Here is a 24,877-nt window from a genome sequence, read left to right as displayed (position 1 = left end):
ACCAACGGCAGTAAGTCAATACATCCTCTAATCCAAATTATTTCTTTAATTCCATTTACAACACACTCCTAATACCTCATCGATATATATTATATCTTCAATAGAATCATGATTTCAACTGTGAAAATACTGAAATCTCCACAACACCCCTTCTGATTATTAGTTTTGTTAAAGTCACAAACCTATTCAATCTAGAAAACCATTAATAACCAGGAAACATTGGATAACTGTTTTGTCCTAATATGAGATTCTTCAATAGAAGACATCCCTAATCCCGGGACTATGAATCAGACTCAGTACCATTTTTTCGCCTGCAAACTCTTAACCTTCAGACCACTGAGCCGATATTCAGTGGTAAAGATGGCTAACTATGATCAACACACAATATTATATGACTACTTCATTAATTTTTATTGTAAAGACATATATTCTTGAGTTCAGAGTTAAACTGAACTTCCACATTCTAAGCTCTCGAAGACCTTCATTCTCGAATATTCCAAGACTGGTGTTATTTTGTAAATTGTTTTCTATAGTGTTATCTGTGCAATATTTCTTTTTAACCAATGGTTAACATACATAAATACTTTGAAATTACTATCAAGTATGTCTTTACTTAATATTTTTAATGATGATTAATTGGAATTCTTTTAAAAAAACTTCTCATCACATTTAAATAAGCAAGTATTTTTTTATCAGAAAGGGGTTTAGTGGATATTGTAGTAATTTAATAGTTGAGTTCATGATTCAACTGAAGCTAGACTACCGTGGAAAACCTGGAAGCACTGGACAACCGTTTCGTCCTAGTACGGGACTCTTCAGCAGTGTGCATCCACGATCCTGAACGCGGCACTCCAATCCAGAACCTCTGATCTCTCATACGAACACTTAACCTCTAGACAACTGAGCCAGCATCCAACAGTTTTAGAGTGTCACTTCAATCAATCTACGATATTGAGCTACCGTCCTTCATTGTCTTTAGTGAGTTACTATCTCACAACAGGCCCAGTTGAATTCCACCCGTCACTGTTTCTCATTAGAACTCCACGAAATCCATCTTGAATCTAGTCACCAGTGAGTACATGATGATTATTATCAGAAGGGGTTTTTTGGATATAATAGTAATTTAATAGTTAAGTTCATGAGTCAATTAAAGCTAAGTAAGTATTTGCTGTAGAATATAATAAATCTATTTTACTTCATAGATTCTCTTAAGTAACACTTAGTCTGCAAGTTGTATTCTTGACCTGATCTGATAAAATTTAGATTTCTATAAATTCAGAACAACAGATAACATATGTATTTCAATTATCTGTTAATCTATTTTTGATTGGGGGTATAATTTTATGCTACTGACAAAGTGATATAAACTCATTCATTTAAGAATAAAATCAAAATAGATCTGGTTTAAATTTATTGTTCAGATTGGCCTCAATAAGTCAACTATAACGTAGGACCAGGCACATATATACATCTGTCCAAGTTGTTATACCCTATTAGCACAACACTATCAACACCGAATTCATAGAAGTAGTAAATTTAATGGTGGTAACATATAAAAGAAACATTGTATGTAATGATATAGTACGGGAGGGAAGAAAGATATGGAGCAATTTTAATCTTATAGTTTAAGGGAAGATAAAGAGTGTATACACCTACACCATTGTGATCGATTCTGAGTTGCATCACCCAAAGTCTCCAACCACTGGTCACGATAGTCACGCGGACCCCAACCAAGTAGTCTGCATCTGCCAACATGGCTCACACTAGAAGTTGGTGACTTCAAGGACTGATGCCACGTTTTGGTTTGGCCGCCCCTAACTCTCTTCCAACCATCCCCAATACTAGTCATCATAGAGCGTCGTGGTAATCGGTGTTCAGGCATACGTAAAATGTGACCCAACCATCTCAGTCGATGAAGATTCATCACCTCATCAATTGATTTACCATTATTCCCTACATATTAATAAATAATTCGTTACACTTTCCACCTTTTCACTCAAATCTGTCGCTCCAAATTGCTAATAATCTTTAAAATGAGATATTTGGTTCTTATTGTTTTAAGCCAATTATTTGTTCAAGGATCACCTTGATAGTATGAATGAGCTCTAGTAATCATATAATCACTAATTTAGATTCAAGTTTGAACATGGTTTACAGGGGAAAATGAATTGTATTCCAGAGTGCTATATCTTTATATTCATGTGTATCGATTGTTTGAATCTCATCATTGATCCTTTGCGGATTGCTGTGACATTACCATTAGATCAAAAGAATTATAATCAGAGTTGGATGTTGGGTAGCAACGATACATGTTTCTTCCTATTTGGAACTTGTTAGCTGAATGTACCTGTACTCCAAAATTGTTCTTTACTCCGAGACCCGAACCCAATGCCAAAAGTCTCAAATACTATCGCGTTATCCACCTAGTTACAGAGTAAAGCTCTGGGTTAGAGTCTCAAAGTGAACATCAACTTTTGAATATAATTACATTCAGTTAAGGATTGTAGAATAGGAAGAAACGTAGATCTTGGATTTCACGATTAGCAACCATCCATCACTACATATTTATTTGAATAAAAAATGTGTAAACCTAGACATAGTAACCACATACTTCGATAACACTTGAACAAACCACTATTTTTTCTTGCTACTTATTATCATATAATCAAAATTTACTGTTAAAAGTAAATTAAAAACCACTATCATTTTACTATCAGCCTTCTACCCGAAGTTTGTGCCGATTATGTCGTTCAGAGGGAAGATGAAAGCTCCATGACCAAACCATCCAGCTCAGAGAACAAAACTTCATCAAAATCACCCACCTGAGCTACAAATCTTCTCCAACATCTGACTATTCGCCTTTATTTGAATTCATTCAAGGTTTAAAAGATCAAATATCTATGTTTCATCTTATCATTATCATCATCATTAATATGTTTAGTATTTATCTACCTTTTTTTCTCGACTCCCGTATTTCTCTACTTAACAAACCCATATGGATTGGTTGAAGTTAGACGTTAACACCGTTGGTTGTCAGACGGCTCAGTGGTCTAGAGGTTAAGTGATCTGGCGCGAGAATGGTAGGTCCTGGGTTCGAATCTCGCGAGTGCAGGATCGTGGATGTGCATTGCTGAGGAGTCCCATAATAGTACGAAACGGGCGTCCAGTGCTTCCTGGTTTTCCCATGATCGTCTAGCTTCAATCGACTCATGATTTCAACGATGAAAAATACTGAAATCTCCACAAAACCCCTTCTGATTCCCATATGATTCATTATAAAATGTTTAATCTACTTTTTTTTCTTATTTAGTTTATTAATTTAGCAAGTAAATTCATTGGAATATTTAATCTTGTTTTATTACTTCTACTATTGGGACATTGGAATGCTTGTTTACAATTTCTTATACCAATGTTACATGATTATCCAGTAGAAAGTTGGGTAGCTAAAGGTAAATTACAAGTAAGTAGATATAGTCATTATCATTATCACTTCATTAAATTTTTCATTTCCTGTCAAAACATCATAAATAAATGAGGAAATAGAAGTAATGAATAGTCACTTTCATATGATTACGTAACCTAATACTAAAAGACCAATATTTGAACGAAGAATATTCGTTTCGATAAGGGATTTTAAGTCTTTCAAACGGCTGAGGCAGTAGTCATCAGGACGAAGAAACCGGAGCTATGCGTACAGAAGAATATATCTCCAACCCCTGCTCCTCCCTTGGTCAACCACAAGGTCAATTAATCAATAGTAATCTTAGCTATTGGATAATCTAATTTGACTATGCACTTATGACCTTTCGTAGTCAAATGTAATTGTCTCTCTTTATCCACAAATCTTTGTATTATTATTATTATTGGTTAAACATCATTATTAATCTCCCCTATACATGATTCATTCACTTCGCATTGATCCCTCCTTATTACGTCTTAAACACAATTTAGTCTTCCACTCGATCGAATTGTAATTGCATTATCATATCTCTCTCACCCTATCTGACCCATATTCATTCTGATCATGGATCTTAAATTTTCACTTAATATATATACAGATTCCAGTGTTAACATTCTATATGAGTCAATATCAACATTATCAATTTTATTCTATTTGGTTTAACAATCCAAACGATGTACTAAGGAAGAAAATAATTTATGGGTCAGATAATATATTTTCCATATAACTATATATACGGATTTACAGGTTTGAATTATTTTTTTCTGGCCGGATACTATTAGCAACAGCGTTTTATGCGAGAGGACAAACCAGCTTCCAGCTGAAGAGGAAATTAGGAAAAGACGTTGGAAGTGGACAGGACATACATTACGGAAATCACCAAACTGCATCACAAGGTAATCCCTAACTTGGAATCCGGAAGGGAAGTGGAAAAGAGGAAGGCCGAAGAACACATTACGTCGGGAGATAGAAGCAGATATGAAAGGGATAAATGTTAACTGGAACAAACTGGAAAAGATTTCCCAGGACAGGGTTGGATGGATAAAAATGGTTTGTTTCCTTTGCTCCTCCACGAGGAGTAACAGACGTTATTGCTGCTGAACCGCTACGAATGTACAGCTTAAGTAAATGATTTCGTCGAAAAGAAAATTATCGCTGAATTCTTTTTTACTTATTCAATGACACTATGGGTTATTTTAATATTACATACATGAGATTAATATAACGTTGCATAACTTTTGTATCAATATATGTAAACAAAGAAAACTCCTTTATTCAAAATAAACAACTGGTGTCATACTATTTAACTAACAAAGTATTAAAATGTGAATGCCATGAAGTAACTACATGTTTTTTGTGTCAGTAAGTGAATGTGCAGATATCGCCGGAAATTAAATGGGAACGAACGAATAAAATAATGTTAGCAGGAAACTAACAATAAATAAGAGAGAATACCACTCTCAAACATTAAATTTTCATAGATTAGACCACAGACTGACCTTAGTTAGAAAACAGGAAAAACCTGACAGCTATTCCACCTTATTATGGGACTTTTCAGTAGTACACATAGACAGCGCCGCCGGAAGTCGAACATGGAACCTTCGGTCTCGTGAGCGAACGCTTAACCTCTAGACTACTGAGTCGGAGTCTGGTGGTGTACAGATGTAATTTTAGTCGATTCGCGATATTGTGCAACCATCTTTATATTTATATATTTCTAATGCTTTTGTTATATAGTTAGTTCCAGCGAAGGGATCTCTTTTCAACGAATTTATTATCAAGCTGTACAATCGTATATATATATGAAAAAGTTTTGTTAAAGTACTAATTCCGTGAGGAAATGTGAACATTAATAACCAAGATTATAATACTAGATTACGTAATACGAATAATAACAATAGATTTAGTGAATATAATAAGACGAATAAAATGTTTTGGTTACAATAATTAAAGGTCATTAAAGGTCATAGAGGTGTAAAATAAATAAGATGATATGATGAGTATTCATGAATAAAATAATGAGAATATAAAACATAAGTAAAGGGGGAATGGAGTAATAATAATAATAATAATAATAGAATGATACTAATAATAATGTTAAGGCCATGGTAACGATAATGATAAAACGTACTTCTTTTGTACGCATAGTTCTGGTTTGAGCTCGTGGATGGTAAGAGCTTCGGCTATTTTTAAGAGTTTGATACGAAGAAATCTTGGTAGATTCGAACGAATCATATAAACAACCTTAAAATCAGACTGTGGATTCGTCGAATGATTACAGTCGATTAAGTGTTCAAGTATAGAACTTCTAACTGCTTTCCCTTCACCATTGTAGAACCAAACTGGTATATGTCCTCGTATCCGAGTTGAAAGCGAGCGTTGGCTACGGCCGATGTACCTTGCTCCACAAGAGCAGGTGAACTGGTAGATGCACATAGAGGCGACCAAACGCGGGAGCTTATCTTTTATGGACACAGAGAATAAGTTCTTACTAGTGAAGGTAATTCATAGTTTAGCAGCGTTAAATGTCCTTTTAATCGTTGTTGTTAAACGATTTTTAATTATGTCTGATGTTCGATCGCCTTTAAATTCCAGACCTATATAAAGGCTTTTCTTTGGGACTGAATAACTAGGATTCCTATCGACGCTACTTCTATTCATATTCTTCTCTATGAATCGGTCTGGGTAGCCATTTTTCATCAAAGTTTTCTTTAGGAACTCGAGTTCTTCGTTAATGCATTCAGTACTACATATCCGATGTATACGATAGCATAAAGAATGAATCAAATTTCTCTTTCTATTTAACGGGACCCAGCTATAGAAGTTGGTTAGTTGGCCGTTCCATGTTTGCTTTCTAAAGATAGATCTTCTCAAAGAACCATTACTTCTTCTCAATAGATGTACATCAAGAAAAGGGATTGATTGGTCTTTCTCTCTTTTCAATGTAAAGTCTATGGAAGGGTGGCATGAGTTAAAGGAGTATAAGATATCGTCCAAATCAATATTATCGTCACAAACGACAAATGTGTCGTCTATGTATCTTACGTATAGTTGGAATCGATTTATCATTGAACTGAGTTGATTGTTTTCTAGTTTTGCCATGAAGCAGTCTGCTAGAATTGGACCTAATGGAGATCCCATTGCAATCCCATCTCTTTGTCGATATATTTCATTGTTGAAACTAAACTGGACATTAAAGGTACAACGTAACAATAATTCTTTTAAGTGTTCAGTTGGAATACCTAGATCTATGTTGTTAGAGTCAATATACTCACAAATATAACAAATCGTTTCCGTTAATGGTACACTAGTGAATAAAGAATTAACATCAAGCGAGAACATGTGTTTTCCGGAAGTATTAACATCCTTAATACGATCAATAAATTGAAAAGTATCATGAATAGGATATTTAGATACTTGCCTTCTAAAGGACATTTAACGCTGCTAAACTATGAATTACCTTCACTAGTAAGAACTTATTCTCTGTGTCCATAAAAGATAAGCTCCCGCGTTTGGTCGCCTCTATGTGCATCTACCAGTTCACCTGCTCTTGTGGAGCAAGGTACATCGGCCGTAGCCAACGCTCGCTTTCAACTCGGATACGAGGACATATACCAGTTTGGTTCTACAATGGTGAAGGGAAAGCAGTTAGAAGTTCTATACTTGAACACTTAATCGACTGTAATCATTCGACGAATCCACAGTCTGATTTTAAGGTTGTTTATATGATTCGTTCGAATCTACCAAGATTTCTTCGTATCAAACTCTTAAAAATAGCCAAAGCTCTTACCATCCACGAGCTCAAACCAGAACTATGCGTACAAAAGAAGTACGTTTTATCATTATCGTTACCATGGCCTTAACATTATTATTAGTATCATTCTATTATTATTATTATTATTATTACTCCATTCCCCCTTTACTTATGTTTTATATTCTCATTATTTTATTCATGAATACTCATCATATCATCTTATTTATTTTACACCTCTATGACCTTTAATGACCTTTAATTATTGTAACCAAAACATTTTATTCGTCTTATTATATTCACTAAATCTATTGTTATTATTCGTATTACGTAATCTAGTATTATAATCTTGGTTATTAATGTTCACATTTCCTCACGGAATTAGTACTTTAACAAAACTTTTTCATATATATATACGATTGTACAGCTTGATAATAAATTCGTTGAAAAGAGATCCCTTCGCTGAAATTCGTGTTTTTAATGTTTAAATGGGAATTATATGCCAATATAGTTAGTTATAAATTAATTATTTAGTTAATCAGTTACTTATAGACGAATGTTCAGTGGCTTAGGTTAACACATCAGATTGACTAACTGGCCAAATGGTAGACTTTATCAGTATACATGCCGCGATTTTGAAGCCGCTTACTCATTCCTGAATAGTTCTGAGGTATTCCGTAAGTTACCCCCATTCACTTAGAACCTTAGAATAAATCTTATTCACCCTTTCAAATTTTCTTCCATCATATACTACTTCTTGTTATTAAAATTTGAACTCATCAGAGTATAATAACATACATATTTTTTCTTTAATATTTATTTTACAGAATGCTTATTGGTTTGATCAATACACTTGGGCTTTGTTTAAAGCTATGTCACATATGTTAACTATTGGTTATGGAAGATATCCACCGACTAGTTTAAGTGAAGCATGGGTTACAGTGATAAGTATGGTCACTGGAGCTACTGGATATGCTTTATTTGTCGGTCATGCGGCAGCATTAATACAATCATTTGATTGTTCAAAACGTCTTTATAGAGAGAAAGTAATTTCAATATTATTTTTACTATTTGATTTATCAGTATTGTATTTTGAATGAATGAATGAAATATACCACTTCATTATTTAATTAATTACTTACTTACGCCTGTTACCCTTCGTGGAGGAGCATAGGCCGCACACCAGCATTCTCCATCCAACTCTGTCCTGAGCAATCCTTTCCAGTTAATATTCATTCTTTTCATATCTGTTTCTATTTCCCAGCGTAATGTGTTCTTTGGCCTTCCTCGTATGAGTTCTGGATAATGTTGACAATCTTCTGAGGGACTCTATAGTGTCGAAGAAGTTTCCATAATGTTCTCCCGTCCACACTGTAAAACGCCTTCTCATAGTCAATGAAGTTGATGTATAGTGATGAGTTCCACTCAATTAATTGTTCAACGATGATCCGTAGTGTCGCAATCTGGTCTGTGCACGACCGATCCTTACGAAATCCAGCCTGTTGATGTCGAAGTTGGGCGTCCACTGCGTCTTTCATCCGATTCAGCAGCACTCTGTTGAAAACTTTTCCTGGTACTGATAACAAACTGATGCCTCTGTAATTCTCACGTTTGCTCAGATCTGCTTTTTTGGTATCTTGATGAGGTATACTTCTTTCCAGTCCGTTGACACTTGTTCCTCTTCCCAAATCTTCTTAAATAGAAGGTGAAGCATGTTTGCAGTAACTTCAATGTCTGAATTCAGTGCTTCTGCTGGTATATTGTCAGGTCCTGCCGCCTTCCCACTTTTGATTTGTCCGATGGCCATCTTAACTTCTTCGATCGTTGGTTGAGTGACATCTATAGGAAGGTCAATGTGTGCTGCTTCGATGTTCGGTGGATTCAATGGAGCTGACCTATTAAGCAGTTCCTCGAAGTACTCTGCCCATTTTTTTCTCTGTTCTTGAATCTCCGTGATTGTCTTTCCTTCTTTGTCCTTGAATGGTCTCTCTGGTTTGCTATACTACTTCATGTCAGTATGTTTAAAATGTTTAAATTACTAGTATAGTTTAAAAGAGAGATAGTAATTAATTTTCTAGTGAACGAGAACCCTGGTGGGGACAACCAATCATATTTGGTACAAAATTAGAGAGTTACTTGATAAAATATGTTATATCTAGAACTTAGATTCTTGATATACCGTGTACAATTTGAGCACTCGAACGCTAGAACCCTCCCTGTTACAAACGAGAAGACAGAAGATATGTGCAAGGAATGCTATTTCAAACAGTGTCAAATATGGTACAAAACTCTCAGATATTTCAAGTTTTTAGTAGTCCTCCAACCCTCATACAGGGGTTTTTAGCATTCCTTCAATAGAAAAGCTACACGTAGAGATTCTGGAACATTTTCCCGAAAGGTGATTGGATGGAATATTACCGGTTCTTTCCGAGCTTCTTAGAGCTTCCTCGAGTTCACCCGTGGGCTGTCCTTACAAAATAAAAAACCATACTCCGATACTTCATTTACTAAATGTTCATTAATTGTCTCAGATTTCATTATTCCTGTATTTCCATACCAATTGCTTTCTGTTCCTGTTCTTTTCTCCTCGATCTTCTCAACTCTCTGCTGGCAGGTATTTTATTCCTGATTGACGTTATATACTACTTATGTCGACATAAGTAGCATACACTACAATTTAATCCACAAAATACATATTTCAATGCATTTCAACTGCTAATCAGTGTCTATCAACTTTTTACCGATAACAATGATTTATATATGTATGCATAATATTTTCATAGAAAATTAGTCACTGATTAAATTGCATGTATTACTTACTTACTTACGCCTGTTACCCCTTGTGGAGGAGCGTAGGCCGCCTACCAGTATTCTCCATCCAACTCTGTCCTGAGCCTTCCTTTCCAGTTCTTTCCAGTTAACATTTATCCCTTTCACATCTGCTTCTATTTCCCGGCGTAATGTGTTCTTTGACCTTCCTCGTTTCCGCTTTCCTTCCGGATTCCAAGTTAGGGATTGTCTTGTAGTGCAGGTCGGTATATTAACAGATAGATGGTCTACAAATAATTCTAATAGATGTATTCTAACCTTATATAAAGATCTATGAAACAATACCTATCCAAACTTGTTGATTACTGATTCATGAATCAGCAAATATTTTAAATTAGGACTATAATTTACTATTCAGCTAATAAGAACCAAAGACTTATATTTTCCGAAGATCAGTTCAAACTAAATCCAATAGATTAAGATTTTCGACATCGCAAAATTACTTACTATCGCCTGTCAAAAGCTACATTCACAATATTATTTATTAGTAAGTGTTTAAATTAACTCGCTGATACAAGCACATCCAGGTGAAGAGTCATAAATGAAATGAAACTCAATTTCTGAAATGAAACTCAATTTCTCGACTCCACTGCCGGTCTCTCTCTCTCTCTCTATATATATATATATATATATATTTATATATATATATATATGGAGAGAGAGAGAGAGGAGGGAGAGAGTTTTGATTGAAATCATGAATAGATCAATGTTAGGCCACCATTGAAAACCTGGAGGCGTTGGATGGCCGTCTTGTCTTATTATCAGACACCTCAGCCGCGCCCATCCACGATCCCACACATGGGACTCGAACTCAGAACCCTCGGTCATACGAGGATGCTTAACCTCAAAACCACTGAGCTGGGATTCAATGTTGTCAATGTCTACCTTCAACCAATCCATGATATTGTGCCACCATCTTATATATGTATATGTATTTTCAATAATTTGTTGAATTATAAAATTAAGATGATTTTTATGTATAGAGAAATCATTGAAAATAGTTTTTTTATTTCATAAATATTTAGTTTAAACAAGTGGATGAATATATGGCATATAGAAAACTTCCACGTGGTCTACGTAAACGTATTGCTAGTTATTATGAACATCGATATCAAGGAAAAATGTTTAACGAGAATGAAATTCTTAATGAACTTTCAGAGTGTTTAAAAGAGGTAAATATGATTTCATTTTAATTAATTAATTTAATATTTTCATAATTGAAATCATGAGTCAGTTGAAGCTAGATCACTATGGAAAACCTGGAAGCACTGGATGGCCATTTCGTCCTATTGTGGGACTCCTTAGCGGTGCGCATCCACGATCCCGCACTCGCGAGGTTGGAACCCAGGACCTACCAGTCCCGCGCCAGAGCACTTAACCGATAGACCACTGAGCCGTCTGGCATCCAACAGTGTTAATGTCTAACTTCAATCAATCCACAATTTTGAGCGACCGTTCACCAACTGTCTTCAGTGAGTTGATATCTTTATAACAGACTTGGCTGAACTCCACTGGTCACTGCTTCCCATTAGAACTCCAGGAAATATCTCTCGAAGTCAGTTACTAGTGAGCATATGATTATAAATCAGAAAGTGCGGGATCGTGGATGAACACTGCTGAGGAGTCCCACAATAGGACGAAACGGTCGTCCAGTGCTTCCAGGTTTTCCATGGTGGTCTAGCTTCAATTGATTCATGATTTCAACTATGAAAATACTAAATTCTCCACAAAACCCCTTCTGATTTTTAAATAATTTAAGTAAAATATAATGTTTATGTGACTATAATACACTTTATTCATTGTCTGTACAAACGTGTATCGAGGCAGTTCGTATAGGATGTATACATGCCAACAAGAGACTGATAAATTACAGTTCAAAATAACAATTGGAAGATACAAGTAAACAATAACAAGTGAATACCAAATTGTATTTGTTCTAATCTTAAATAATAGGTACAAATACCTCTGAACGTTTTCAACGCTGACATATCAAAATGGATAGAAAATCTAATAGTCTTTTCGTTTATTTTCAATCGAACTCAATACATAAACTGTAGAATAATATTGATATAATACACAAGTATTCGAATAAGTTTAATCCAAACATATGACCACAAGGCGTCCGGATACAACCAGGTGGAAAGAGTAATCATACCACAGAATCTAATTAAATCCAAATGCACTTTTATTTAAAAGGAAAACAAATTAGTGACATTCATAAAATTACGTCCGAATGTCACTGGTATGTTTGAGATTTTGATAGTATACCTATTACTTTCAAAATACCCGGGAACGTTTTTATTAGGTTGCTATGGGGAGTCAGGATGGTGTCCTGAAGCTGAGCTTTATGTTAGTTGACATTCATCAGCCAGATGTCTTCTATCTTCAGGTAACAAGTGACTGTTTAGAAATTCTAATATGTGTCATCTGTTACCACAACAAAAGATCTTAATACTTACCTATTAGTGTGATGAATAACACTGTAACTAATGTAGAAAAAATATCATATGCCGGTATTTATGAAAGTTTCAAACACAAAAAGATTCGTCAGTATGGGGTTGTAGAGATTATCGAATTTCATTGACAACATATGGTGATCAAAGATTGACAGACATTAAAAACTTGGAAGCATTAGACAGCCGTTTCGTCCTAATATTGAGCTTCTCAGTAGCGTGTATCCATGACCCCGCAAACCGTATTCCAACACAGGACCTTCCTTCTCGCTCAGAAATGCTTAATCTCTAGACTACTGAACCGTCATTCAGTCTAATTTCAATCAATTCACGACATTGTGAGGTCATTTCCCATTGTCTTTAATGGGTTATTGCTTCACACCCGATCAGACACTTTATAAATTGCTCAAAAAGTATATAAAATGGAATACAAGGTAATTAAGTTCAAACTTACCACATATCATCAAAGAATGACTTTATAAAGGGTAAGATAGAGAAAGACATTTTCATATGAAAATAACAACACTTGTTTTAGTGCTCAAATTTAAAAAATTAATTTCTCTATATTTTTCTCATAGATTTTCCCTGTCTCCATGTTTACAGAAGATGACAGACTTTGATGTTATTACTTTGATGTTGATTAGCTCTATCATTGTGTCGATTTTTTTCTTCAATTAAGCTATTTATATTTGAGTTGTAAAGAAACATTACCATTGTACATGGCGTTATCTCACTTAGACCTGTAGTAAATTCCTTTATTTTAAAAAAAGGAAGCTATTCGATAGTCATAAGACTAATTAATTATATCCGCTTTTTACTATCAAAGTGATGCAGTGTAAATAGAATCAAGGGTCTGTTTTTATCTGAAATGCGTTTAATGTTAATGTTATATCGATTGCCTGAGTACCCTGTTAATATATATGATGTGGTGATTCCCGCCAATTAGAGAGGAGTGAATTATCGATCAGAGTAATGATACACGAAAGCCGTATGAGCAGTCTTGAGTACTTATCAGTCTTGCTTTCTGCCTAGCCCAACCAGTTAAGTCCAGAACACCAATAACAGCCTGTGAAATATGAATCGTTATTCACAAACATACTGGGTTTATATACCAAACAAACTGACCACATCGTAACATAAAATAGAAAATAACATATGTACAAGCTTTGGCCAAATGTGGTTGTGAATAGGGGTAACAGTAATCGATACACTTGGGATAACTCACGAATGGCAAATCATATAACAGTCTATGAGTCAAAATAAAGTTCATAATAAAGTGAATATGAATAGTTAAGTCACTTAACAATTATACAATAGGAAATAGACATATCACATTGGTCGATAAATAGTCGTCAAAGTTACCATTCATAATTCTCGTCGGGATACAACAGTTAATAAATTCAATTTTTGTGTAAAATGTCACCGAATGATGTAAGGATGAATAAAAAGTAGACTAATATTGTCAATTTAGGTCTTATCTACTGATAAGGTGAAAATATTGTAGTTAAACTGTTTTTTTTTCATCGAACTAACATTGTTGGAGGGAATGACTTAAATATTTTGGATGAAGATTTCAAAACTTGATATCAATTAATAATCACCTGGTAAATAAACCTAAAGGAAACACTATACTTGAGTAGTTCAAATCATAGACTGACTTTAGCGTTCTTTTTGCTGGTTAGCGTTTTTTTAGCGAGTTAGCTTTGTATAGGATGGGTTCACTAACCCCATGTCAAACCCCCCTCCTTTACCCGGGCTTGGGACCGGCATTAGCCACCGGAGGAGCTACAGGCGGAGTTATAGACTGACTTCAACTCGACAATTATTGAAAGCCAGATAGTAGAAAACCATCCATAATAATCTAACATAATAATAAGCACTTATACTCTAATGACTTACTCTAAGAAAAATTAGTGATGTTTTAGTAACAAATTATAACTGGTAGGATTTACCTATGTCAAGAGTGGGATAACTATCACAGATGTCAATAAATGAGTATCGTATAACATAACTAATTGACTGAGATTATAAAAGTGTACCATCAGGTGTCCACCAGTTATTTTAAAGGTAAGTTATTGACTTGGGTCATCAGCTGACGTGACTGATAAGTCCCATATTAATGCTCTTAAAGGGACTATTTATTCTTAATAGACAACATGAGTTAAGATATAGGTTTGGATTGTGAACACTAGAAACACCGGTTTTTTGTGAATAAATTAATTGACCAAACTTCAAACTGATCTATATGGAATTGGTTTACAATCTGATTAGTACTGTTGACCTAGAAAACACTATTCTCGTAAACTTTAAAAATTAATCTACAGACTACTGTTTATGTTGATTTAGTTATTCACTGAAATAATCAACAAATATAACTTTTGATTGATATCATAAATAGAACAATGTTAGACCAACATTGGAAACCTGGAAGCACTGGGCAGCCGTTTCGTCCCAGCACTGGACTCCTTAGCAGTATACATCCATGATCTTGCACGCAACACTCAAGTCCAGGACCACCGATCTCGCACACGAACGTTTAACCTCTAAACCACTGAGTCCAATAGTGTTAATATCTAACTTCGACCAATTCACGATACTGAGTTACCGTTCTTCATTGTCATCAATGATTAACTGCCTCACAACAGATACGGTTTGACTCCACTGGTCACTGCTTCTCATTAGAACTCCACAAAATCCATCTTCAAGCAAGTTACTAGTGAACAAATAAGGAGTCCCAAAGTAGGAAAGAATGGCCATGCAGGGATTACAGGTTTTCAATGGTGGTTTAACATTGATCCAATCATGATATAAACCTAAACTCAACAATCTCCACAACCCTATACTGATAAATATAACTTTTTTTGTTTTCTACATTTAAGCAAATTATTAATTACAATTGTCGAGCTTTAGTTGCTGCTGTACCATTTTTTACATTTGCTGATCAAAATTTTGTCTCAGAAGTAGTAGTTAAATTACGTTATGAAGTGTTTCAACCAGGTGATTTGATTATTAAAGAAGGTACAATTGGTACAAAAATGTATTTTATTCAAGAAGGTATAGTGGATATTGTTACAAGAGATGGAGAAGTGGCCACTAGTTTGTCAGATGGTTCATATTTTGGAGGTGAGTGTATTTTTTTATGCAGAGATTAATTTTGTATATAATTTTAGACCTCAGTGGTAGAGTTCAATTATAACAGTTGAGATCTTGAGTCAATTGAAGCCAGATCACTATGGAAAGCACTGGAAGCACTAGACGGCCGTTTTGTCCTATTGTGTGACTCCTCAGCAGTTCACATCCACGATCCCGTCTCGCGAGATTCGAACCCAGGACCTATCAGTCTCGCGCGTGAGCACTTAACCTCTAGACCACTAAATCAGCTGGCATCCAACGGCGTTAATGTCTAACTTCAACAGATCCACGAAATTGAGCGACACATCCACCAATGTCTTCAGTGAGTTACTATCTCACTACAGACCTGGTTTCTTGTTATTAACTAACATTTGTGAGTAACCATTCTTATGTGTACGTCAAATATTCATGTAACTCGATCAATAGAGCTTATTTATATGGTAGAGGTTTATGTATTCGGCTTTAATCTTAATTGTTGACATGAGTGTCAATGATAATAATAATAAAACAATCAAAACAAAGTAGATAAAGCGGGATTTGAGTCTGAGACCTACTGGTAAAGGTCGATCACTTTAACCATTAAACCACCGCTCCATAAATCTTCATTAAATTCATCATCAGCTGTCATATGACCAAGTTACTGTTATTTATAGAAATGAATTTTCAGTATTTCGTTGGGATTTTCACTCGATTTTATTATTTCAATATATCAAATATAGATTTGAATGAATTATTGGCTAATCCAGTTTAATAGTACCATGAAGTGATAACTCAAAAGGCCTGTAGAATTCGTAAATCAATCTAAATCATTATGGCAGTAAAAACACACAGTTGGATAACTGATAGTCTCAAGAATCGGTTAGATAATACACACAAAAGAAAAATATCTCATCCTTTAATTCGTTACCGAAAATTACAGACATGCACTGATTAATCTATATTATCAGAAGGGGGTTTTGTGAAGATTTTAGTACTTTTATGTAGTTGAGATCATGAGTCAATTGAAGCTAGACCATCATCGAAAACCTGGAAGCACTGGATGGCCGTCTCATCCTATTGTGTGACTCCTCAGTAGTGCTCATCCACGATCCCACCTCGCGAGATTCCAAACCAGGACCTACCAGTCTCGCGCCAGAGCACTTAACAGATAGACCACTGAGCCGTCTGGCATCCAACGGTGTTAATGTTAAACTTCAACCAATCCACAAAATTGAGCAACCATTCACCAATATCTTCAGTGAGTTGATATCTCCCCTTCTGATAATGATCATATGCTCACTAGTGACTGGCTCCATAAGGTATTTCCTGGAGTTCTAGTGAGAAGCAGTAACCAGTGGAATCTCTATTAGTTAATAAGTTCTAGTATTGCATATTGATTACTTTTTTTAGTATCTTGGAAATAGTTTCAATATACACAAGTGCTTAATTCAATTCACATTGGGAAGGTGAGCCGAATTGGAATACAAGTAGGTTCATTCGATAAGTTCAAAAGCGAAACAAGGAATTTTCATAAAACTTTCAAATAATTTACTTGATTTACATTGTTGATACATCAAAATGGGTTCTTTTCAAAAAGTTACACCATTTTTTCTTCTTATTATAGAAATATGTCTATTGACAAATGCACGCCGTGTAGCAAGTGTTCGAGCTGAGACATATTGTAATGTTTATTCATTAGATAGAGCAAGTTTTTTGGAAGTATTAGATAATTATCCATTAATGCGTAGAACTATGGAATCTGTTGCAGCTGAACGTTTAAATAAAATTGGACGTGATCCTTTAGTTGTTAGTAATCGTAAAGATTTATATGATGATTTAAAATTAGTAAATGAAATAGTAAATCAGGTAAGCTTTTTTTAAATTAAATAACTGAGTACATTTTATTCTCATTGTTAAAAACATATTGGTGTGTTACTTACTTATTTACTTACACCTGTTACCTCTCGTGGAGGATTATAGTCTGCACACCAACATTCTCCATCCAACCCTGTCCCAAACAATCCTTTCCAGTTCTTTCCAGTTAACATTTATCCCTTTCATATCTGCTTCTATTTCCCGACGTAATGTGTTCTTCGGCCTTCCTCTTTTCCACTTCCCTTCCGGATTCCGAGTTAGGGCTTGCTTCGTGAGGCAGTTTGGTGATTTCCTCAATGTATGTCCGATCCACTTCTAATGTCTTTTCCTAATTTCCTCTTCATCTGGTAGCTGGTTTGTCCTCTCCCATAAAACGTTGTTGCTGATAGTATCCGGCCAGTGAATGTTGAGCGTTTTGCGAAGACATTTGTTCATAAATACTTGTACCTTCTTGACGATGGATGTAGTAGTTCTCCACGCTTCAGCTCCGTACAGTAGGACTGACTTTCTTGACGTTCGTATTGAAGATTCTCACTTTGAAATTAGTTGACAGTTGTTTCGAGTTTGTCTTTCCTTCTTTGTCCTTAACTGGTCTCTCTGGTTTACTATATTTACCTTCCAGTTTCTTCGTTGTATCATATAGTTGTTTCATATTCCCTTCTCTTGCAGCTGTTTCCCGCCGTCGTTGCTAGTTCTCCCGTGTATTTCTGCTTAACAGCTTTAAATATTAGTATGTACAATTGATAAATCACCGAGTAGTGATTAATATTATGTTCATCTTGTCTAATATGGCTTAACACCTTGTGCACTATGTTCAATTGTCAGGTGGATGAAGCTTAAGAGTTTAATGATAAATAAGTTGTTTAATTTAAAGGAAGTAACAATATGACTTCAATTTTGTGTTGAAATTATTCATCCAATTCTATCAATCAGCATCAAAGGACTAGAATAATACAACATAATGATCAGTCAGTTGTATCAAACCACTTTACACGATCATATGTATATGAAATTACTATTGTACTCTAATTCACGATATTTTCTAACATCCGCAATGTGGGACTAGGACAACTATTTGTGATTGTTTATTTAAGATACACATAATTTTTTATCAGGATTCAATAGCTGAGTGGATAACGCGACGGCGTTTGAAGCAAAAGGTAATGGGTTCGAGTCCCGGAGTGAACATCAACTCTGGGATGCAGGTACATCCGTCTGACGAGTCCCAAATAGGACGAAACGCGCGTCAAACTGGATACCACTGCTAGCCACTATCCATCTTTGCCCCCAAATGCCGTGGTACGGCCGAGAGTGGGGAGAGTCCGCTCTAACATGGCCACGCGTATATAGTCTCTCCCAGGGAAGTCCTACTCATTGCCTTCTCGTATCTAGGATGTTTACGAAATTGAGAGGACGAAAAGCAAGTGACCGGCGCTTTAACCGGGTTGGTGGAAACGGAAAGTTCACCCACGGGAGTTGGAAAACCCTGATTCCAAACCAATGGTGCATATGGGCTCCAGTATCCTGAGGGAACAGATGGCGTATGAATCAATTGTTGGTCACCGGCTACCATGAGACTGCATCTCCTCACGATGCTCCACTGCCTTGTGGATCAGATCTTTAGATCAAAGGCTTCAGGTGTGGCCCCCTATGAAAACCATCTGTTTCGGTTTGAGCACCTGGGTAGTATCACAGCCCTCACACAAATCAAATGAGATTTGTGTGTCGCATATATATCTGGTGCCCTTTTGTAACAATATTTATGTGTTTAAATAAAATAAAATAAATAAATTCTTGATCATACTCATTACAGTGGGAAGAATTGTCGAAAATTAAGACGAATCATATAACCTTTTTATCGTAATCTGAAATATCTGATCAGATCATACTCTATCTAAATTCAGAACCTTCCGTATACTTCATGCAGTTAGGAATATGTTTGATCATTTCTCAATATATAATGACGAGCTCATCTTCCACCTAGATTGCTTACAACAGAAAATCTAATGATGTAGGATTGTTTATTTACAATGTACCTTATAAATTGTTAAAATTCATAGTTGATTTCTGGTTTCCTTAGCTGTGGTCATACTAAATGGTGGACTCAGTACTTTGAAAAAAACTATGGTATTTCGGCGAGACTATAATTTATGGACCAGCCAATCAGAAGCGTCTGAGGGATATCAAGGTCACAGCGCCAATTTCAGTACCTGATGCTCATGTACGGTCGGTTCACAGAGAATTTTAGAGAAGACTTTACAATTAAGCGGCTACAACAAATGAAACTATTAAGAAGTTCCTGTATTTGTAATTACGAATATTAAATGACTTTTAGACCTTGTGCAGACTACCGTGACGTTGTCCTTCGATGTAATATATGTTGAAGGAAGACGTTTGCTAGAATAGAAACCTTTAGTGCTCAATCCAGATTGAGACTAAGGCATATTATAATAATTGCTGCCAACTGTATAATAAAAGCACCAGTAACATTGACTGCAATAATCTCAGATGTTACTGAAACTTCGGCTGTTCAGTGGTATGAGTATTGTAGGGACATATCCATAATAAAAATGATAAACTTACACAACCGGAGTACACACAAACAATAATGAAGCTATGTGGTCGAGGCTGAGAAGGTTTTTATGACCTTATCATGGCTCCAGAGACCAACTATTATGGAGTCATATGGATGAGTTCCTCTACCTTATACATTATGATTTTGGAACCTTTGAACCTTTTTCTAACGTTGACAAGTTTTTTGGATAATATAAAAGAAGTATATCCACTTTAATTATTTGGTTTTGTATAATATAGTTTTACTCTATGCTGACTGTTTACTGATTGGCTAACATTTCTCAAGATCACTTAAGATTCGTTCTAAGGTCGTCCATAAATTATAGTCTCGCCGATATTTCTTATGTTTCGGAATATGATCACTTAATGAACATTAGTAACTACGAAATCTTTATTGTAACTATTTTACAGATTGACAAGTTATTACATAATCAGTGAGAAACATATTTCTGTATAGATGATTCCTACTTTATAATAATTTTAATTCAATCTTTTCCTAACTTTACTTATTATATAAAATGTAAACTTTTAGGCTATTCGTGAAGCAGATGATGTACAAATCGAAGGAGAAACAGAAAATAGCGCTGATGAAGATGGTGTTGATGGTTATAAAACTAATGATAATACTAATACTACTAATGGTCGGGCTAGTGGCAATCATAAACGTCACCATGATGAAAGAAATTATCAACCATGTAAAAAAAATAATAAATTCTCTCATCCAGTAAATTATTTTAAACAACGTAAACTATCCCATTGGAATCCATTAATTTTACGTAAAAGTTCTGAACCAGAATGGTTACATCATTCAGCTAATGATAGATCTAGTGCTACATCAACATTATTCAATACAGGCATTCGTAAATGGTATCATATTAAACATGGTAAATCAAATATATCCAAGGTGATTAACAAAACTAAAAGTGTAGATAATTTAACAATGTTTAAACTATCACCAAATCTTTCAAATAATTGGCATATAACTAAATCAACACCAGTGAATGTAACTGTTTCGGTAATTAATGAACATGATGATGATGATGATGATGATGTAACACCGAAAGAATCAATTACATCTAATACATCAATAAAAATCAATAAACAAAGTGATGAAAATAATCTTTCAATCAATAATAATCAATAAAGGGATCATTACCATTACCATTATTATTATTATTATTACTATTATTACGTAATATCTACAATCAATAGATTCATTCACATAAAGATTTTAGATCTTCATTTAAATATCATTTGTGAATAACAAATGTAGAATTAGCAAATGATCATTGAACTAAACAATGTATTACTTTAAATACACTAATATATATTATTGTTCATATATAGATATTTCAATGTTCAGTGGTTGTGAAACAATCTAATTTGTTTATCATTATAGATATATGTATACTTGTTGATTAAACAATCTATCCCAATTAGATTAAAATTCTTATTTGTTATCATTGTCAATAGTTTGTTTTCGTTAGGTTTTTCGGAGGGGGGGGTTTCACCTTACAACTGTATCAGAAGGGGTTTGGTGAAGATTTTAGTAATTTTATAGAGTTGAGATCATGAGTCAATTGAAGATAGACCACCATTGAAAACCTGGAAGCACTGGAGTTCTAGTGAGAAGTAGTAACCAGTGGAGTTCAACAAGGTCTGTTGGGAGATATCAACTCACTGATGATATTGCTGAATGATTGCTTAATTTCGTGGATTGGTTGAAGTTAGACATTAACATCGTTGGATACAGGCTCAGTGGTCTATCTGTTAAGTGCTCTGTCACGAGATTGGTAGGTCCTGCGTTGGAATCTCGTGAGTGCGGGATCGTGGATGCGCACTGCTGAGGAGTCCCATAATAGGACGAAACTACCGTCCAGTGCTTCCAGGTTTTTGATGGTGGTCTAGCTTCAGTTGAATCACGATCTCAACTCTATAAAATTACAACTGTATGTTGATAACATTGGTGAATTAATGACGCTTGGTTAGAAAGGATGTACTTTTTTTCCAATCAGAACTAGTCACACAACTATCAATCATTAAATATCCTTTAAAATAACTCAATTCATTATGTAATTTCATTGAATGATCAATTAATTAAGGTAATTTCAAGTAGATGATTGATTGAACATCGAATATATACAACATGAGTATTATGTTGAGACTGGATTAAAGTATTCAGTGTTGTTTGTTGTTTAGTATAACTGTATTAAACGAGAACATTGGTGGGGACAATCGATTGTATCTTGGTAAAATATAATGAATATACACTAAATACTTCATTTTCAAATTTCCATTATTTGTCATTCACATTCTGTATAATTCTTTAAGTTTACAATTCCTTTCTATTCTACCTCCAACCACTATCTTATCTCAACATAGTGAACGCAATGTCCAGTCACCTAGACCAGTAGCCACATTGCAACTTGGTCGATAGGATTCGATTTGCACTAAGAAGGAGCTGACATACATGACATTGATCCCCACCCAGTGATCAATCAATTGTAATACATTTCAGTCGTACAGGAAACTGGTCGCGACCCGGATAGCTTAACGATAACGTCTCTGACTGTGAAGCTGATTCGTACGGAATCGAATCCATCAGGGAGCATCAGTTCACTCGAGATAACAGGTAGACCTTGCTGACGAGTGCCAATTAGCATAAAACCTCGGTCCAGGCTTCCCTGTTGACTACTTCTAACCATCTTATTCCTTCTATTCACTTCAACTTGATCTTCTTAGCCTTCTGCTGTCAGCTTTTTCATTTCCGATTGGTGCTATGTACTACTTATGTCTGTCAACATAAGTAGCACACACTACATAACAACTTTCAATCATCTTTATTAAAATCACTAAACAAAACCAATCTAACTCAGTGATTAGTTTTTTTTAATGCTTAAATTAGGTCTATTAGAAACTTGAAAAGAATTTGAATATGAATTTCATATTGAAATAACATGAGTTAATGATCAGGTAGTGAATAGTTGGAAGCTTATATTGTTGATTGGTTTGTAAAAATTTTTTACCGTTGAAATGAATGAACAATTTGTATTTATCGTTTGGATATGTGTGGATTCTCTGAAAAGGTTTTGCGTAAACTTACACTTCATATTCATTTTGTATTGTTTGTTTGAATCTTTTCATTGAAGGATATGACTGCAATTGATCAGTCTCTTCTTGGCATATGTACATCATGTGTGGATTGTCTCGATATTGCCTTAATTCATAAGCATCCTAAGCGAAGGTAGATAGTGGCTAGCAATGGAATCCAGAGTGTAAATTACGTCCTGTACTGGACTCGTCAGCTGGATGAAGCGAACGGTACTGGGTTCGAGTTCCAGAGTGAATATCAACTCCGGGATGCAGGTATATCCAACTGACGAGTTCCAAATAAGAAGAAATGCGCATCCTGGATGGAGAATGCTGGTGTTCGGCTTATGCTCCTCCACGAGGAGTAACAGGCGTAACTAAGTATGCGTCCTGGATTCCGCTGTAGTCACCATCTATCGACAACTGCATCTCTGTGCTAATGTAGTATGGCAACTCTAACAGATGTGCATACGTACGAAGTTCTACGTTGTGACTGACTGACTGACCTTACACTTCACAGTTTATAGTTATAATATTTGGTTAAGATATTTAGGTTAGTTACCAAGTTAATCTATGAAAACGATTTATCTTATCTATAGTTAATTGCCTATCTTTTCACTTATTTAAAGAGTTATATAACCATATGTGTCTTTTGAATATTAAATTACGTTGAATCTAGTTATTGGAAATCAAATTAAGTGAAAGTTATCTCAAAGAATCTGAGTTCTTATTTACAACTCTCTAGTAAGTAATGGTTAACAATCAAAAAAAAATGTTTTTCTTTTCTAATGTTTTCAACACTTTCATCTTAAAATATCAAAAATATCCTTACAGTTTCTTGTGACATTACAGGTATAATTTCTTAATAATCATACACTCAAGTAATGGGTTCCAACCTCCTCATTATGGAATACTTCTTTTGTAAATACATATCTAAATAACGGTGACTGACCACTGAATAGTAATCTCTTATCATATTTACCTAGTCCTCATTTTCGATCGGATTCACTAGTCTATATGACCAGGCATTATATGTAGTATATGTTTAGGTTTTATATAGATGAAGGTAATAGGTAGAAAATCTGAAACGTATGTTCCATTGTAGTTGGCGCTACTTCAAAACAAAAAACGTATCTACAAACTTGTGATGACTGATTCATTGGCATAATACATTCATATATTTGTTAATTTATCACTATTCATTTATCTCATAACAGTTATTCTACTAATGAGTAATTTTAACATTTGAACAAAATTATAAATAACACTTGGTATTGTTTGCTTGAATCTTCCCATTGATGTTTAGAACTGTAATTGATAAGTCTCTTATTGGCCATATGTGCATACTGCGCGTACTGCCTCGATATAGCCTAAATTCACAAACATTATAAGCAAAGATGCACATCAATGGGAAGATTCAAACAAACCATACTAATTGAATTTAAACTTCACTCCATTGCACAAGCAAGTGACTATCAGGACTCAGTAGCTGAATGGATACCACGATGGTGTTTGAAGCGAAAGTTACTGGGTTCGAGTCCCAGATTAAACATCAACTCTGAGATACAGTTACATCCAGCTGAAGAAACGCGCTTGCTGGATTCCACTGCTAGCCGCTGTTCATCTTTGCTTAAAATTATAAATATTTCTACTTATACATGAAAGCAAAATCGTGAAACATCAAAGTATTCCTTATCACCGAATTTATTATAACAACATATTGATGTTTAATAA

The 24,877-nt window shown here is 34.9% G+C and overlaps 1 protein-coding gene across 1 annotated transcript in view; it reads left to right on the top strand.

The window, feature by feature from the left end:
- Smp_142290 (hyperpolarization activated cyclic nucleotide-gated potassium channel, putative) overlaps window positions 1–21,197 on the top strand; it is a gene marked incomplete at both ends in the record, with an annotated part of 50,232 nt that extends 29,035 nt beyond the window's left edge. Inside the window, 6 exons of the mRNA XM_018791866.1 lie at window positions 3,311–3,460; window positions 8,039–8,257; window positions 11,066–11,212; window positions 15,373–15,616; window positions 17,229–17,470; window positions 20,586–21,197. Of these exons, the coding sequence (XP_018644973.1) occupies window positions 3,311–3,460; window positions 8,039–8,257; window positions 11,066–11,212; window positions 15,373–15,616; window positions 17,229–17,470; window positions 20,586–21,197 (1,614 nt within the window). The remainder of the gene's footprint in view (window positions 1–3,310; window positions 3,461–8,038; window positions 8,258–11,065; window positions 11,213–15,372; window positions 15,617–17,228; window positions 17,471–20,585) is intronic.
- Window positions 21,198–24,877: the final 3,680 nt, after the last annotated feature.

The sequence above is a fragment of the Schistosoma mansoni genome (genome assembly GCF_000237925.1).
Source record: "Schistosoma mansoni, WGS project CABG00000000 data, chromosome 1 unplaced supercontig 0034, strain Puerto Rico, whole genome shotgun sequence".
Classification (NCBI taxonomy): Eukaryota; Metazoa; Platyhelminthes; class Trematoda; order Strigeidida; family Schistosomatidae; genus Schistosoma; species Schistosoma mansoni.
The sequence above is the reverse complement of the archived record's forward strand: the minus strand, read 5'-3'. Positions and strand labels throughout refer to the sequence as shown.